Source organism: Sesamum indicum, linkage group LG4 (assembly GCF_026168435.1).
Source record: "Sesamum indicum cultivar Baizhima isolate 11 linkage group LG4, ASM2616843v1, whole genome shotgun sequence".
Classification (NCBI taxonomy): Eukaryota; Viridiplantae; Streptophyta; class Magnoliopsida; order Lamiales; family Pedaliaceae; genus Sesamum; species Sesamum indicum.
Window position 1 is genome coordinate 8,090,881 of NC_142660.1, and position 17,744 is coordinate 8,108,624.

The 17,744-nt window shown below is 41.9% G+C and overlaps 3 protein-coding genes across 4 annotated transcripts; 2 read left to right on the forward strand and 1 right to left on the reverse strand.

Moving 5' to 3' along the window:
* The first annotated feature begins 3,055 nt into the window (after positions 1-3,055).
* On the forward strand, positions 3,056-3,484 carry LOC148788384 (uncharacterized). Its single transcript, XM_088880044.1, has one exon. It carries the CDS (start codon positions 3,056-3,058, stop codon positions 3,482-3,484), a length of 429 nt encoding a protein of 142 aa, XP_088736170.1.
* Positions 3,485-8,618: 5,134 nt separating this feature from the next.
* Positions 8,619-12,320, reverse strand: LOC148788385 (uncharacterized). Its single transcript, XM_088879747.1, has 3 exons — positions 12,193-12,320; positions 9,477-11,947; positions 8,619-9,408 (listed from the first exon to the last, which is right to left on the reverse strand). Exons 2-3 carry the CDS (start codon positions 9,771-9,773, stop codon positions 8,797-8,799), a joined length of 909 nt encoding a protein of 302 aa, XP_088735873.1. The 5' UTR covers positions 9,774-11,947; positions 12,193-12,320; the 3' UTR covers positions 8,619-8,796.
* LOC105159800 (BTB/POZ domain-containing protein At1g50280) lies at positions 12,222-17,383 on the forward strand. 2 transcript variants are annotated; one of them, XM_011076992.3, is made up of 4 exons: positions 12,222-12,361; positions 12,592-12,728; positions 12,839-13,972; positions 16,737-17,383. In XM_011076992.3, exons 2-4 carry the CDS (start codon positions 12,666-12,668, stop codon positions 17,187-17,189), a joined length of 1,650 nt encoding a protein of 549 aa, XP_011075294.1. In that variant the 5' UTR covers positions 12,222-12,361; positions 12,592-12,665; the 3' UTR covers positions 17,190-17,383. The 2 variants fall into 2 exon arrangements, with proteins under 2 accessions (XP_011075294.1, XP_020548745.1); XM_020693086.2 differs by lacking the exon at positions 12,222-12,361 and having other exon boundaries at positions 12,583-12,728; positions 12,814-13,972.
* Positions 17,384-17,744: the final 361 nt, after the last annotated feature.

A 17,744-nucleotide genomic window follows, 5' to 3' on the forward strand; every position in this document is an offset into this window, starting at 1 on the left:
ATTCCCACGAGTTAGTTTAATGAGTTAACAACCTTGTAAACTAATCCACTAAAATTGTATAGACATCCAATATCTATCACCGATGAAACACGACACTCATCCAATAAATGCAATACTTAGTGCAAGGACAAAATGCATATAACCCCCCTGTGTTTTAAAAAGTTTGCAAAAAGCACCTCTCTGTTTTCAGAATAGGCTAAAAGCTCCCATGTGTTTTGTAAACTCAGCTCAATCGCCCCCTCTCCGTTAAATCCAACTAACGGTGTTAATTTTTTAGAAAATGACCGTTATACCCTTACTTAATATATATTATTTCTTATTCTAATGACCGTTGGATTTTTTTGATCAAATATTGATCGTTAGATCTAATCAATTAATCTCAACCGTTAGATTTTGAAAAAATAAAAGGTCTAGATTCAACATATTATTTAATTTATATTATATATAAATAATTTAAAATTTTAAAATATATTATTATTATATATTAAAAAAAAATAACTAACTATCCCACCCACCCCCTCCCCCCCGCTGCCCCCCCATCCCCACCCCCTTTACCCCGGCTTCCCCCACCACATCTCGTCGTCGGCGACGAGATTTCGATTAAATCATCATATCTCCATAAATTCTTTACCAAATTGAGTGAGGCTGGTCTCGTTAGAATCGTCTTAAAGAGACGAGTTTGATGGTGCTAGTTTGAGACCGAGATTCGATCGGACGGAGACGAATCGACGAAAAATACGTTCGGCGATCGTTGCTTGAGCCCACTCTCTATGATCGACGAAAACTCAAATTGAAGGTATGGAAATGATCGTCTTGAAGAGAGGATTCTAATGATACCATTGGGCATCGGAAATTCGTCCGGACGGCGTCGGAAAATTGTTTCGAAGTTTCCGGCGAAAGTGGGCGAAATACCAAATTTTCTTTCTTTTTTTTTTAATTTTTTAATTAATTTTAATTATATTAGTTAAAATATATTTTAGTAAATTAAGAATATTTTAGATAATTATAATAATTAAATATTTTGGCTAATTAATAATAATTATAATAATAATTATTGTAATTAAATATATATTTTAATTAATTAAAAATAATAGTTAGATTTAATAATTAACAATTACAAAATTATTTGAATTTAAATATAATTTAATTTAAATTTAATATGCCAAAATTTAATTTATTTTTTAAGGTGAGAAATGAAAAAAAGAATACACAAAACAAGCAAAAACCCCTTTGTGTGTTATATAGACCCATAGAGGGGTATTTTGGTCCAAAAAATCATTAAATATCAACCTAAGTCGCAGAAAAAGGCTACCAAATGCAGCAGACGCGCGTCTTCTCCACTTCCCGTTAGTTGCTAACAGAATGGGGGTTTTTTGCTGACTAAAACAAAACATGAGAGGGGTTTTAGCCTATTCTGAAAACAGGGAGGTACTTTTTGCATACTTTTTAAAACACAGGGGGGTTTTATGCATTTTGCCCCTTAGTGCAAGTCTCTTTTATACACTCGATGCCCAATCTCGAGGTCCTCGACTTGGAATGTTTCAGATCAATCCTCAAAATTTGCTTTATAGCTGACATCCAATGCACATTTGTTGTGACGTTAAAACACCGTTCAACGTAAATAGTAAGCACAACAAACATATGGTGCCACAGATGGATGCTTACTAAATTAATCAAGATAATATCACATTTATAAAGATTGGTAAATGGTTCCTAAAATCTCCAATCCAATTGGCTTTTTGGTCACCTATTCGAACAAGAATTTTATGAGAACTCTATCATTCTCAATAAAGGACATCTGCATTCCTTTGGCCGGATTGAAAGCTGCTTTCAAGATAGATTGTAGAGCTTTAGCATTACAGGGCTTGTGAGATAGAATCCACCCAACCATATGAAATCCTCAATTATTAATCTCTGAGTGCCACAACCCTGCAAGCACCACTAGACCCAAGTCTTCCTCTTCTATGAGAACAAAAAATTTACTTGATGTGTGATTAAGAGGAGATACAAGGAAAATGCCAAGAATGCCCTTCATTAAGGGCATTATAGTCATTTAAGCAAGAATTCGCGTCTCTTCCATCAGGCGGGTCGCAAGGACCCGACCTGGATCCGTATGCCCTCGAAGACCCGGATAATTATAGCCGTCTGATCATAGACGCGGGCCAGTAGGATGAGACCACGTGGCTGGTCAGCGCTACCCTGCTGAACCCTATATATAGACCCAAAAAGCCGTCATTACAGGTAACTGTTCTGTATTTATTGAGATCGAACCTTGTGATCGCACACTTTTCTCTCGATCAACCTAACTTGAGCATCGGAGGGTCATTGTCGGGGACGTGCCCGACGAACTCATTTTCTTGTCTTATTCTCAGGGAACCCAAAATCTGATCTTGAAAGAGTTAGCCATCTACGTTGAGATCGTTTCTCGAGATCGCCGAATTTGACCTGAATCAGTTGGCGACGTCTGTGGGAACGTCTGAGAATTACCATCACAAAAGGTTCATCGAGAAGGAACGACGGGGAAGAAGAGACACCAAGGAAAGGAGGAACGACCATCTAGATAACGAAAGAGGAGCTACAAAGAATGATAGAAGAAGCAAGTCGGAATGCCATTATGGAATATGAGAGAAGAACCGCTACCCCAGTGGCCAAAGACACCGCGAGGAGACAGTGGATTGAGAACACCGAACCTCAAAGAGAGTCACGGGTGCATGGCGAGCCGGAGCGCAGAACTAAGAAACCGGTCTCGTCAGACGCAGGGTCCAATAGTCATGCCAGGACAAAGAGAAGAGAGCCCGTGATATCGCGAGCAGAAGTGGAAAGCGTGGGAAAATAGATAGAAAGTCTGAACAAGCAAATCGATGAGCTGAAAAAACGAGGGGAGATAGTCGCGCATAATAAGAAATCCCCTTTTAACAATGATATTCTGGTTCAAGTTGTGGAACCGGGGTTTAGAGTACCCGATTTATCAAGATACGATGGAACGAAAGATCCCTACGAACACGTGGCAGCCTTCTATATGGTGATGAATTTGTACAGACAGCCAGGTCCTATAATGGCCAAACTATTCGCTACTATGCTGACGGGGAAAGTACAAGAGTGGTTTACCAATTTGCCCCAAGGAAGCATTGACTCGCACGAACAGCTCATCCAGAAGTTCTCTTTCCTTTTCACGAGCCGGAGGAAGCAGAAGAGATTGGCCACCCATCTCTTCACTATACGACAGAGGGAGGAGGAGATGTTGAAGAGTTTCGTGGGTAGATTCAACAACGAGATGATAGAGATCCAGGATTTGTGCATTGAAATGATGGTCAGTATCTTGATCCATGGATTGAAAAAAGGCCCCTTCGCATCCGCGCTCGCGCGCGACCCGCCAGGCGATGCTGAACAACTAATGGCCCTAGCTCAAAAGTACATAGACGAGGAAGAGATGAATGCAATGAAAGATTACGAGCGAAGGGAACGCGAGCAACTGTTCAAATGATCGAACGATGCAAGGGAAGGGGGAGGGAGCAAGCCAAAGCAGGACAAACCCAAGGAGCCGAAGTATCAGCCCAAATACTATAACTACACCCCATTGCCTATGTCACGGGAGAAGGCATTAATGATGGTCGAGAATGCTGATGTTCTCAAATGGCCGAGGCACACCAGGTATACCCCCTCCAAGAAGTTTTCTAACAAATATTGCAGGTTCCACCGTGAGAGGGGACACAATACGGAGGAGTGCTTTCAGCTCAAGGATGAAATTGAGAGGTTGGTGAGGCAAGGATACTTCCGTAATCATGTCCCCCCGAGTTGCAAAATCAGTAAGGACGAGACAAGGAGAAGTAGGTCGAGGAGCCGAGATCGAAATCCCGGATCTGCGAGGACGACCCAAGTCCAACCCACCGGAAATAATGCGCCGACAAAAAGGGGTGATCTACACTATCGCAGGAGGTTCCAGCTCGGGAAATTCGAACAGGGACAGGAAATGATGTGCTAGAACCCTGAGCTCGAGCAGAGGAAGGGAGTTTGTGCTGAAGGTCGAGGAGGAAGAGGCAATTTCTTTCAACAGCTCAGACAAGCCCGAAGAAAGTGGGGAGATGAACGATCCGATGATCATCAAATTGGATATTGCAAATTTCACGGTTCACAAAGTCCTGGTGGACAGTGGAAGTTCTGCGGACATCATCTTCAAGAGTGTAATCGATAAGATGGGCTTAGAGAACATTCGGTTAGAGCTAGTGAAAACCCCACTAGTCGGTTTCGGGGGAAGCGAAGTAGCGTCCTTAGGGATGGTCGAACTACCGGTGTCCATGGGAGACGAGCCGAAACGGAAAACTACGATGGTGAAATTTTTGGTAGTGGACACCCCGTTCGCGTACAATGTGATTTTGGGCAGACCCAGTTTGAATTTGTTCAGGGCTGTCATCTCCACTTACCACATAAAGGTAAAATTCCCCACGGAGCGTGAGATTGGAGAGGTCACATGCGATCAGAAGGAGGCTCATAAATGCTACAACCTATTGAAGCCCAGCAATGAGTACAATGTTGTGCAGCTCTCGCCTGATGAGCCGGACAAAACTACCAGGATAGGAGCGAGCATGAAAGAAAAAGAGATGGCCATGATCAGTTTGTTAAGGGAGAACATGGACGTGTTCGCTTGGAGCCCGTCTGACTTCACAGGCATCAACCCCAAGGTGATCGTACATAGGTTAAACGTAGATCCGACCGTGCGACCAGTACAGCAGAAAAAGAGGTCGTTCGGGAGCGACAAAAATGAGATCATACGGAAAGAGGTGGACAAACTGCTTAAAGCCGGGTACGTATCAGAAATTCAATACACTGATTGGCTTTCTAACGTCGTGCTTGCTTCCAAATCCTTCAGGAAATGGCGGATGTGTGTGGACTTTACAGACTTGAACAAGGCCTGCCCGAAGGACCCGTACCCATTGCCCAGAATCGACATCATGGTGGATTCCACAGCCGGGTTCGAAATGTTCTCAATGATGGACGCCTACCAAGGGTATCACCAGATCTATATGGCGGAAGAGGACAGAGATAAGATCTCTTTAATTACTGAAAAGGGGATTTATTGTTATAATATGACGCCTTTCGGTTTGAAGAATGCAGGAGCAACATACCAGCGGTTGGTGAGCAAGATGTTCGGCGACCTGCTCGGAAAGATAATGGAGGTTTATGTCGATGACATGCTCGTCAAAAGCAAGAGGTCGCAGGACCACCTCGCAGATCTCGCGCAGGCGTTCGGTATCATGAGGTCCTATGGAATGAAACTGAACCCAGACAAATGCACCTTTGGAGTAGGCAGAGGAAAATTTTTGGGATATATGGTCAGCGAGCGGGGGATCGAAGCTAATCCAGAGAAGATCCAAGCTATCATAAACTTGCGATCACCAACCACGATCAAGGAAGTGCAAAAACTGACAGGAAAGATCGCCTCGCTAAGTGGGTTCATCTCGCAATCGGCAGACAGGAGCCTTCTTTTCTTCAAGGTCCTGCGGAAACCCAAGAACTTCGAATGGGGCGAAGAATGCGAAAAAGGCGTTACAAGAACTGAGAGAGTACCTGACGAAGCCCCCTTTGCTCGCAAATCCGAAAGACGGAGAGACACTGTTCCTATACCTAGGCGTATCTGAGAATGCTGTTAGCTCTGTGCTGGTGAGAGAAGAAGGAGGCCAGCAGAATCCGATTTACTACGTAAGTAAGATGCTCCAAGGCGCGGAATTGAGGTACACAGAGATAGAAAAGTTGGCACTCGCATTGGTTATCACCACTCGAAAGTTACGACCATACTTTCAGTCGCATAAGGTGATATTAACGAACCATCCCCTCAAACATGTGATGTCACGACCCGAAGCCTCAGGCAGGCTGATCAAATGGGCAGTAGAATTGGGACAGCATGATGTAGATTATCAGCTTAGGATCGCGCAGAAGGCACAAGTTTTGGCAGACTTCGTGATGGAGCTCTCTAGCGATCCCAAATCACCTCCGGTCGCCGAAGAGCAGATCTTGAAATGGATGCTACACGTGGATGGTGCTTCGAACGCTAATAATGGAGGAGAAGGTATACTGATTCAGGGGCCAAAGGGAGTCGAGATCGAGGTAGCAGCTCGCCTATGTTTTCTAGTGACCAATAACGAGGCGGAGTACGAGGCACTCATACTCGGACCAGAGCTCGCACACGAGGCTGGAGCAAAAGATTTAGAGGTTTTCACAGATTCCCAGTTGATCGCCCTACAAATTGAAGGGACTTATGAGACAAGGGAAAAAACGATAATGTCTTACAAAGAGATTGTAAAACAATAGATGGATAAATTTGACAAATGCTCAATTTTGCAGGTTCCTAGAACAGAAAACGACAAGGCAGACGCCTTATCAAAATTTGGAGTTGCGATAGACGAAATCAGAGATTGCAAGATCATAGCCTTGGTCCGTGAGCGATCAATTCTCGCTAACAGAGCAGAGGTACAGATGGTCGCTGAAGCTGAGTCATGGAAAGATGAAATTGTCAAGTACCTCGAGGACGGCACCCTGCCTGCCGATCCCATTGCTGCAAAAAGAGTCAAGTTCTGAGCCACCCGATTCACCATGCTATCAGGTCAGCTTTACAAATGAACAGTGGATGGGCCCCTCCTAAAATTCCTAGACGAAGAAAGAGCTTTATATGTGATGCGTGAAATCCATGAGGGAAGCTGTGGTAATCACTCAGGTGCGAGGTCGTTGGCTCAGAAGATAATTCTACAGGGATTCTACTAGCCCACGTTAGCAAAAGATTCCAAAGAGCTGGTGAAGAAGTGCGAAAGCTGCCAGAAATACGCGTCCCTGATACACCAACCTGCGACCCCGATAGAGCCGATCAAGATAGCCTGCCCATTCGACCAGTGGGGGATTGACATTGTCGGACCCTTCCCCCCGGCACAGGCTCAAAAGAAATTCATCATCGTAGCAGTGGAATACTTCACCAAGTGGGTCGAAGCAGAGGCTGTCGCCAAAATATCTGAAAAAGAAGTTATCAACTTCATCTGGAAAAACATCATCTGCAGGTTTGGTTTGCCAAGGATTCTAATCTCTGACAATAGTACTCAATTTCAAGGAAGAAAAATCACAGAATGGTGCAAGGAGCTCAAGATTGCGCAGCATTTCACAGCAGTCGCGAACCCGTAAGCCAATGGGCAAACGGAGGTAACTAACAGAGCAATCCTGCAGCACTTGAAAACACGGCTGGAAAATAAATGATCGTGGGTTGATGAGCTGCCTGGAGTACTATGGGCTTATCGGACGACACCGCGGCCTGCTACGGGCGAGACTCCTTTCTGCCTAGTGTACGGAACAGAGGCTATTATCCCGGCAGAGATTGGCGAGGAGTCTCAAAGGGTCGCAATGTACAACCCTGAAACTAACCAGCACGAGCAAAGCTTTGACCTCACAGTGATCAAAGAGAAGAGAGATGCAGCGTATGCTAGGATCCTGGACCACAAGGGACTGATAATGAAAAGCCACGATCGGAAAATTCAACCACGGCAGCTTCAGGTGGGAGATCTCATGTTGAAAAAGGTAGAAGCCTCTAAACATGTGGGTAAGCTGGAACCACCATGGGAGGGGCCGTATAAGGTGACTGAGATCAAGAAAAAAGGGACGTATAGACTGCAAGATATGCAGGGACGAAATCTGCCACGCCCTTGGAACATACAGAATTTGAAGAAGTTTTATGAATAAGCTCGGGAGTTCGAACTAGGAGTCTGTGAAAGGCCATCAACTGCGACGAGATCGCACCACTGGGAGCCTATGAAAGGCCATCAACTGCGACGAGATCGCACCACCGGGAGCCTGTGAAAGGTAATCAACTACGACGAGGTCGCATTTAAGGAGCCTGTGAAAAGTCATCAACTACGATGAGGTCGCATTTAAGGAGCCTGTGAAAGGCCGCCGACTGAGTATTGCATTCGAGGAGTCATTTGTGAGTTTGAAAATTCACATCAAGGTCATCAATCGAATTTTTTCTGTATTGGAAAACAGTCATTAAAATTTGTATGAGCTATAATTTCTCTGGAGCAATCTTAAGAAATCAATTTGTCTTTTCATACTACATTGATTCAAAAGTTGCATGCATTTTATGCTTTGCCTTTTGTCTGCTATTAAATTCTTCGAAGTACTACACGTGAACTGCAAAAGACGCGTTCAACTCGTGCGATCTGAAAAAGACGCATCCTTTGTGCCAACTGAAAAAGAGGCACTCAACTACACGCGAACTGCAAAAGACGCATTCAACTCGTGCGATCTGAAAAAGACGCATCCTTTATGCCAACTGAAAAAGAGGCACTCAACTACACGCGAACTAAAAAAGATGCGTTCAACAGAACTGCAATCTGAAAAAGACGCAGCCTAAACTACGATCTGAAAAACACGCATTATCTGTGCCAACTGAAAAAGAGGCACTCCACTACACGCAAGCTGAAAAAGACGCGTTCAATAAAACGGCGATCTGAGAAAGACGCGGCCTAAAGAGCGATCTGAAAAAGACCAATATTATGTGATATGAAAATAGATGCAATCTTGGGATAAAAGGGAAGCATTCAATAAACGGAGATAGAAAGAAGCAAATATGCGAGCTGCCAAAAGATTGTGTCTTTCCATTGATAAAGCATCATTTGCAGGGCAATACCAAAAATTCGTGCCCTTCAACATCAGCATCGAATATCCAAAAAGAAAATTACAAGTCAAGTGAATTGTTAACCAGTATCAGCAAAAAGAAGTCAAGCATCAAGCCCTATTACAAAAGTTTGAGGCCATATCGCATCAAGCATCAGCCTCAGCTTCTAGCTCTTCTAGCAAGGCAGCGAACTCGTCATCCTTGAGATCAGGCTCAGCAAGGTAGGGCTGGAGTTCGCCATCGAGCGTGATGTCCAGTTGACTGCGATCGAAGGACTCTTGAAATCCACCAAGCTTCTCAATTTGGGCCTCGCAGGTCTTATAACCCTTGGCGAAGGAATCAACAGATTTGATTTCAAGAGCAGTCGTGAATGTATTAGTCTTCAAAAAATCACGAACAGTGGACATCCTAGAGTCGGCCATGATTTTATGATGTTCTTCAATGGTGATACGACCAGCTTGGCCTTCCTCTAATCCCTGCTTATGACCTTCAACGAGGCCGACCTCCCTCCCAGCGTCGAACCCTTCCTTCGTCCCTTCAGCGAGAGCGACCTCCTTAGCCTTCTCAGCTTCTGCGAGTTGGCCCTCCAAGCTCTTGACCTTCTCGGCCAGAATCAGCATTTCGTCTGCGTGCTTGAGATCTAGTCTATCTCGCTCTGCCAATTGGGCCTTGAGATCCTGCACCTTCTGATCCGATATTATGAAACTTCTTCGGTAGTTGGTGCACTTCAGAGATAAGCTCCGGAAGAAGGTTAATGCCTGCAATGTTGAATGAAGCTAGTTAGAAAACAGACATTGAGACAACGATCAATAAAATAGGAGAATACCTGTAGCTGAGCATGGACCCCATATTCCCCGATCTGGATGGGGTTGTTCATTAACAAGGAGCTTTGGTCGCGAAGCGAGGTGAAGGAGTTATAAAGGTCGAAAGATTCACCCCCCGCCTCTGAGAAGAGCATCGAGCTGGAAGAGCTATCCCACCTCGGAGACGCTCGGTCTCCTTGAGACTGATCGCCTCTCAAGGCTTCTTTGTTATCCTCCCAGCGCGAAGTGAGCTGAGCTAACCTCAGAAATCGGTCTCGCTCCTCGACCTGGCTGGTCTTCTCTGCAACTTCCAGGGCCATCTTGCGTAGTGATTTCGAATGGTGGGGCTTGGACTTTGAAGAGCCAGAAGGTTCCACTGGCTCTCCTTGGCCTCGTCCCCCTGCCCGTGCTTGTGTGAAGATCGCTTCCTTTTTTTAGAACGGTCCCCGCTGTCGGGATCGCATCTCTCTGGTTCAGCACCCTGGTTACCACTCACATCGTCTAAATTCAGTTCTAACTCCGAGGAGTTATAGCCATGATGATCAACAGGGGCGGATGGAGTTTCTTCACTGTCGACTAGGATGGGTTGCTGGTTAGCAGAGCTCGCAGGTACAGGGGCACGCGAGGGAGCAGGGATAGGCGAGCTTGAAGGGAGATCCGCAGGATCAACGACCTGTTTTCCCTTCCTCAACTTATTCGTAGCCGCCTTCAGTCGCATAGTGTTGCGAGAACTCATGATCAAGCTATCTGCAAGATGGAGGGAGGTTAGCGAACTCGAACAGACAAAAAGGAATGAACGATAATGAGAAAAAGAGATCACCTAAAGACTCATCAATGTGGAGGGGCGCTGGAGACAGTCCAGACAGTCGCAAAACCTTCTCAATGAGAAGCTTCTTGGTGTCGTATTTAAAAGCTGTTATTCTATTTATTTGATCGCCCTCCAGCCCCCCTCCACTCATCCTGGGAACAGGTTTATACTTACTCCATTCCTTGTTAAAGGGCCAAGCCCTAGGAGGTCGAACAAAAATGTAATGATCTAACCAAGCCCCTACGTTTGACTTTAAAGTATCTAAATATCTACAGTCGGGTTTAGCAGAGAGGTAGAAGAAACCCCTATTGCCGGATCGTGTGGAAGTGGTGAAAGAGTACAGACTCCAAAAGTTATCAAAATTGGGTTCTATGTCTAAATATTGCATTATTACGATAAAAAGAACAATATGAGAAATGGAATTGGGGGAGAGTTGCATAGGACACAACTCCAATTTATTCAAAATTGCGACTAGAGGAGGAGCTAAAGGGACCTCAGCCCGGCATCGAAATGCTTGATTGAAAAGGCACAAAAATTGGGGGGGGGGGGGGAGACGATGCATACGGTCGAAAGCCCTAGGAATAATGATCTCGTACTCAGGGGGTATGAAATATTTTTCCCTAATCTTTTGAATGGGAGTCCTAACGCTACTGACTACCCCCTCCCAGGGATTCCTAGCAAGCTTATCTTGGAATTTCTCAAGGGTAGAAGGCCCAGCTTGTTTATCAGAAGGATTCTGGGATATTTTGAATTTTTTATTCCTCTTAGGAGAGGTAGAGAAAGAACTATGTGCGGACCCAGAAGGGGTCGCAGACGACCCAGAGCCGGAGATCGAACCGAAATTCGAAGAAGAGCTAGAAGCCATCGTACCTTAGAACAGGATGGCTCTGGAAGCTCTAGGTCGAATGCGAACTTGGAGTTAGTAGTGCTGGTCGCTAAAAGCTCGTATGTGGGGTAGAGAAGAATGTTTGAATGAGGGGGGTATTTATAAGCCCTACCTTCTGGGAAAGCGCGTTGCAGAAGGACCCACGAGATGACGACACATGTACACGCAGCTGGCGAGATCGACGGACGCGACCGATGAACTTCTCCAAAAGTGATATTTTCACTTTTTGATAAGTGCTGGAGTAATGATGTGTGATTAAGAGGAGATACAAGGAAAATGCTAAGAATGCCCTTCATTAAGGGCATTATAGTCATTTAAGCAAGGATCCGTGTCTCTTCCATCAGACGGGTCGCAAGGACTTGACCCGGATCCGTCTGCCCTCGAAGATCCGGACAATTATAGCTGTCTGATCATAGACGCGGGCCAGTAGGATGAAACCACGTGGCTGGTCAGTGCTACCCTACTGAACCTTATATATAGACCCGAAACGCCGTCATTAAAGGTAACTGTTCTGCATTTATTGAGATCGAACCTTGTGATCGCACACTTTTCTCTCGATCAATCTAACTTGAGCGTCGGAGGGTCATTGTCAGGGACGTGCCCGACTAGCTCATTTTCTTGTCTTATTTTCAGGGACCCCAAAATCTGATCTTGGAAGAGTTAACCATCTATGTTGAGATCATTTCTCGAGATCGCCGAATTCGACCCGGATCATTACCCATTTTATCCACTGCAGATTCCATCGGATGATATCCAGCCAGGTGCAAGATTCCAAGCGTGGGGTACAAGTTTGCAGTGACCTACAACAACACCACAAGGAGAACAAGGTTAAGAGGGAAGATTGAGGGGACAATAGCACTACCAAAAGGGATATAACATATAAGATGAAAAATCAGCAGAAGAAAGAACGATAAAATGGGCAGGGGTCTAAGCACAAGAAAAGAAAAAATTCAGACAAAAGGGCAAGATTAGAGAGAGAGAGAGAGAGAGAGGCAAAAGCAAGGGAGACGAGCATTTTAATCAGCATTGAAAGAGAAGCAGTTACGATGATGGTGTCATCCGATGTCCAAGCGATGAATGGGCGCCGGCGAAAACCCTAATCCAAGGGGAGGAAACCACTTAGTCGAGGGAGAAGACTCTTAGGAGAGAAAAAAATCCCTTTTCACGTTGTTGAATAAAAAACTTTGAGAAGAAGCACTTTCCATCTAATTAAGGTTAGTATTTGTTGTCGCGCTGAGCTTATATGGCAATTCGTTCACTTGCTTTGCAGAAAAAGTTTCTCGAAGGACTGATTTGCAAAAGCTGGAGTACTAGAAAAAGCAGTAGGGCCAGAAGAAAACAATTTCTATAATTTGTCATTGTCATATATAGCTGCAGCATCACCCATTTCTATATTTATTCCCCCCCACCCCACCCCCGCTAACTCACTCGTAATGCTGCACAGAAATCTTTTCACGGATATACTTCACCTTTTACTGCTCGTAAACCACTAGTTCATTCAATGCAAAGAAGCCCACAATGTCAGAACTCTGCGATCTGCAAATTCACATCAATGGCCAACACACATTCTTCCTCTCCGAGGTAATGATAATACTGTCTTCCATCTATGTATCTATCTATCCCTCCAAGAAACCGGTTTTCAATTCAAACAATTTTGTTTCATCAGCTCATTCTTGGTTTCTGGGCTGCAGAAAATCCTGTCAAAGTATTCGTGGAAGTTGAGGAAGATAATCAAGCAAGAAAAGCGAAGAACTCAGATCAGGAGGTCGGGGATTGAGATTGATGATTTTCCAGGCGGCGCTGATGGGTTTGAACTGATTTCAAGATTCTGTTACAACAACGGCACCATTTCCATTACAGTGGAAAACGTTTCCCTCCTCCACTGCTGCTCGGTGTTTCTTGGAATGTCTGAGAAGGCATCCCTCGTCAATCTCTTGCATCAAACCGAAGAGTTTCTTGACGGGGTTTTCTACTGGTCCTGGAATGAAATTATCACCTGCCTCAAGAACTGTGACCCCTTCTTCTCTTATGCAGAATCCCGTGGCCTCATTCAGAAGCTCTTGTCCTCTCTTCTTGCCAAGATTGCACAGAATTCCGATGTCAGCTTACTCTCTTTCTCCTCATCTTCTTCGTCTTCCTCTCCCGAAACAGCACGCAGTTTAAACTCACCAACAATATGCAATGGCTCCACATCAAGAAAAGCTTGGGCCTGGTGGTTCCAAGACTTGACTGTTTTGAGTCCGAAGATTATAGAGCATTTCCTCAGGGCATTAGGGTCTTATGGGAGTCATAACAACAATTTAGTCCTCACAAGATTTCTCCTGCATTATCTCAAAACCGCACTACATTCCAACGGCGGCAGCATAAGGTACGCATCGACCGATTACCGAGGATTAGCAGACACTGCAGTTCACGGGGTCGTGTTGATGGGGAAAACTGCATTTTCCTGCCGGGGGTTGTTCTGGGTGCTGAGAATTGTTTCCGGTTTCGGGCTGAGCCGAGAGGGGCGGGCAGCGTTGGAGAGGCTGATAGGAGGGATGCTTGATCAGGCAACCCTGGATGATTTGCTGGTGTCTGGAGGGAATGGAGGGGTTTATGATGTGAATCTTGTTGTGAGATTGATCAGATTATTCGTTCATTACTATGATAAGGTGTCATTGGAGAAGATGAAAAAGGTTGGGGAATTGATTGACATGTATCTGGGGGAGATTGGACCTGATCCGAACCTCAAGATCTCAAAGTTTCTTGGAGTTGCAGAGAGTTTGCCTGATTGTGCAAGAGATTCATTTGATCAAGTCTATAGAGCAATTGACATCTATCTTCAGGTGATCACATTTCTTCACTATTTTTTTTCTTTCTCACTTTGTTTATCAAATTTCTCCCAGGTTAATTGCATTTTTCTCTATGTGAAAATATATAGTAATGGTGTAGAAAATTTCATTGAAAAAAAAATAATAATCATGAACTTTTGAAAACAACCTCTCTGCTTCCTGCATTAGGAGGTCACACTATCCTTCTTTCAAAAGTTTAACTTGAAAAAAACTTCACTGCTTTTCCTACATTACAAGATTGCTATAACCTTTTTTTAAAAGAAAAGGAGATTTTTGCTATTTTAAGAGGATTTGCATTTAACCCTATTTCTTCAATAATTCTTTTATTGGCTTAAAAATATTTTTGCGAATTTTGCAAAATTCACAGTAATAAATCATATGCGCCTCATGTGATTTTGTTTAAATTGGGGTTTTTTTTCTAATTGGTTTACTTTTGTCAATATGGACGAAAAATTATAAAAAAAAAAATAATGGGCACATGATTTATTCCGATAACTTTTGCAAAATTCGGCACTGAAAACATCAATATTACGAAATATCAAAAAATTATAAGACTATTTTAACCCTTAGAAAGATAAAGAATAAAAGTATCAAAATCGCGAGTGACACATAATTTATTCTCACAAATTTTGCAAAATTCATCATTAAAAAATGACCAAAATCGTGAAATATCATAAAATAAAAGAACTATTTTACAACTCTTAAAAAACAAAATAAAAATTTCCAACTACCAAAAATAGAGAATCAAAAATATTTTAAGCATTGTTTTAACCATCAAGTTTAATATTTTCCTTCTTACAACATTTTCCTTTCATCTTTTCTATTTCCTATTAATACCATCTTCTACTGAGGGTATGGAGGAGATAACGTACTTATGGTGTGGGATGGTGTGTGGGGGTTGGGGCCCCCCGGGGCAAAGACAAATACATAAAATGATACAGAAGACAACTTGAGAAGACCTGTTTCTTGACTTTTGGATTTTGCTCCATTTTCAATATTTCCAAGATTCCCATAAATCTGTCACATTTGAAGTCAGAAAGAATTTAAAGATACCTTAATTTCTTAATTAACAATAATTAAGCACTAATTAGCTTTCATTTAGTGGAGGGAATTGGCAATTCATGATGCCTAAAACAGTGCTAATTATTCTCTGCCAGCATGTATTGTCTTGCACTGCATTTGTCCTTTCTTCTTGTGTCTTGTGCTTTATAATTTTCCTATGAATCCTACCAATTTTTCCGACAGGTACTAATTGTCATTATCTATACAAACCAAGAGCCATAATATTCGATTAGTCGTGTCCTGGTCTAATTATAAAGTAACAAGAAGTTAATAAAGTACCCCTCCACAATTGAGTGCTTGTGCTTCCAAGCAAAAACCTGAATAGCAATTTACTCCAAGATCATATTGAAAATGAGCATATTACCCTCTTATGAAAAAAAATATAGTAATTTATCCCTTTGTATTTTTTAAAATGAAACAAATTTACCTCCTTATATAGGGAGGTAAATTGCTTCATTTTAAAAATTATAGGGGGTAAATTGTTATATTTTAAAAAATATAGGAAGGTAAATCACTATTTATTTTTTGATAAGAGGGTAGTTTGCTTATTGACGATATCACAAGGGTAGCTTGCATTTGTCCCCTTTTTAATTGAATAATAGCAACTAATCCTTTGGATGGACAAAGAAGGAATTATTTCAATTATGAGATAGAATAATTATAATGTCACGGGACTTGAACGCGGTTTCATAGTCTATGTTCTTGCTCATTAATATATATATATATATATATATATGTGTGTGTATTGTGTAATTGTTTATTTAGATACTTGAAACTTAATTAGTATGCCGTGAGGGATAGGTATAAGGTAAACGACACATAAACTTGCCCTGTCTTTCCACAGATAAAGACAATAAGAGGTTTTTGTCTTCTATATTTAATGATTTGTATGTATGATTGTGATTGATTGGATAATTATATAAAACATTTCTTGATTTCGGGCCTAGTGTAAAAGGACCTATGAATAAAATGTAATTTTTCAAAATTGAGTTTTATTTTATGATTTAATGTAATTTAATTCATGTAATATTATAAATAAATAAATTATCTCTTGTATAAAAATATAGTGTAATTTGTTTTCTATAAAAAAATCATTTACCAGACAGAGAGGTATATAGTTTCATTTTAAAACACGCAGAGGGGTAAATTACTAATTTTAAAAAATACAGGATGTAAATTACTAATTGTTTTGGATTAATTATATTATATCATCTGAACTATGATTATTTTCACTATTGGCATCTAAATTTTTTCTTTGTATCAGCTTACAGAATTTTACACTTTGCTATTTATAACTGTTTTTCAATCAAAGCTTTTGTCTGAAAAACATCTTATTCGGTGTATATGTGATATCTAAAAGGTTATATTCTGTGATATCTAAAAGGTTATATGATGTGATATTTCTCACATATGCAAAACATGTGATATTTTTCTGGCAAAAATATCAACAAAAAAGACGATCACATATGATAAAGTGTAAATTTCACAAAGTTGAGATGGTAAGTTGATACAAAAAAAGTTTCAGTAAGAAGTGTAAAAAATGACATAATTTGGATGACAATTTATCTTTAATTTTTTTATAAATGATAACTTGTTCATTTGTAATATCACACTAGGTTAATTGGATTTTTCCCATTCCTTTATAGTGTCTTTTTTATGCTACTCAATTTAGAAGTATGTGTTGGTCCTATTGCAGTCTCATCCATGTCTTTCCTTAGAGGAAAGATCCAGATTGTGTAGATGCCTAAATTACGAAAAGCTGAGCCTGGAAGCCTGCAAAGACCTAGCAAAGAACCCTCGAATACCTCCAAGAATTGCGGTTCAAGCGCTGGCTTCTCAGCATTCCATCATACAAACGGCGGAGTTTGTGAGCGACGATCATTCAAGCCTTAGCAGCAACAGTTATAAGTGCATAAATAACAGTAATAATAGTAATTACCAGATGGTGTTGTACGAAAACAATGACAACACTAGTAACTTGGAAATGGAGAGCTCATCCGACGACAAGGAAGATGTTAAAGTAAACTTGGAGAGGATGCAGTGGAGGGTGGTGGAGCTGGAGAAAGTGTGCAGAGAAATGAAAGGTCAAATGGCAAGAATGGTGAAGCTCACCCCTCAACATACAAGACCTTTGCCTAGATTGTGTTGATCAATCTTCTTCTTACACATACTTTGTTGCTTTTGATTTGTTATTTTGTTGATTTTCTCAAAAAAAAAAAAAAAAAGAAGAGAGAAAAAGGACTTGTTCATATCCAGATGAATGGATTTTGATTTTATTTTTGTTTGTAAATGTTTATGGATGCAATTTCAAATCATAATACAAGCTATTCATGTTCACAATAACCTAGGAACTTTTATCGAGGGATCGTGACTTGGTGTACAGTAATGTAATGATACGTCTATCATTATTCTTCAAATTAAAGATATTCTTGGTTTTTTAGTCATACTCATTTTTTATTTTAATCCTTTAATAATATGGGATTGCAAAAAGATCCGACCAATTTTTGATTTGCGCGATTTTAGGACATCTCTCATCGAATTTTTTTTCAATTGACCGGAGATCAACACCTGTTCCTCACGTGCCGATTTTAAATTAGGGGAAGATTTATAATTGACTACAACTTTCATGACATGGCTTTACAAAATGGCGATGTGGCATCCAATACCATTTTACCTCCTCCTCTCCAAATCCTAATTTCCTTTC

Excerpts from the sequence above, each read along its gene's own strand:
- LOC105159800 (XM_020693086.2), top strand. The coding sequence starts at position 12,649 with ATGCAAAGAAGCCCACAATGTCAGAACTCTGCGATCTGCAAATTCACA. Across the intron at positions 12,729-12,813 it reads ACACATTCTTCCTCTCCGAG|CTCATTCTTGGTTTCTGGGC; the intron begins GTAATGATAATA and ends TTGTTTCATCAG. Across the intron at positions 13,973-16,736 it reads CAATTGACATCTATCTTCAG|TCTCATCCATGTCTTTCCTT; the intron begins GTGATCACATTT and ends GTCCTATTGCAG.
- LOC148788385 (XM_088879747.1), bottom strand. The coding sequence starts at position 9,773 with ATGGCCCTGGAAGTTGCAGAGAAGACCAGCCAGGTCGAGGAGCGAGAC. Across the intron at positions 9,409-9,476 it reads GGGTCCATGCTCAGCTACAG|GCATTAACCTTCTTCCGGAG; the intron begins GTATTCTCCTAT and ends TCAACATTGCAG.
- LOC148788384 (XM_088880044.1), top strand. The coding sequence starts at position 3,056 with ATGGCCAAACTATTCGCTACTATGCTGACGGGGAAAGTACAAGAGTGG.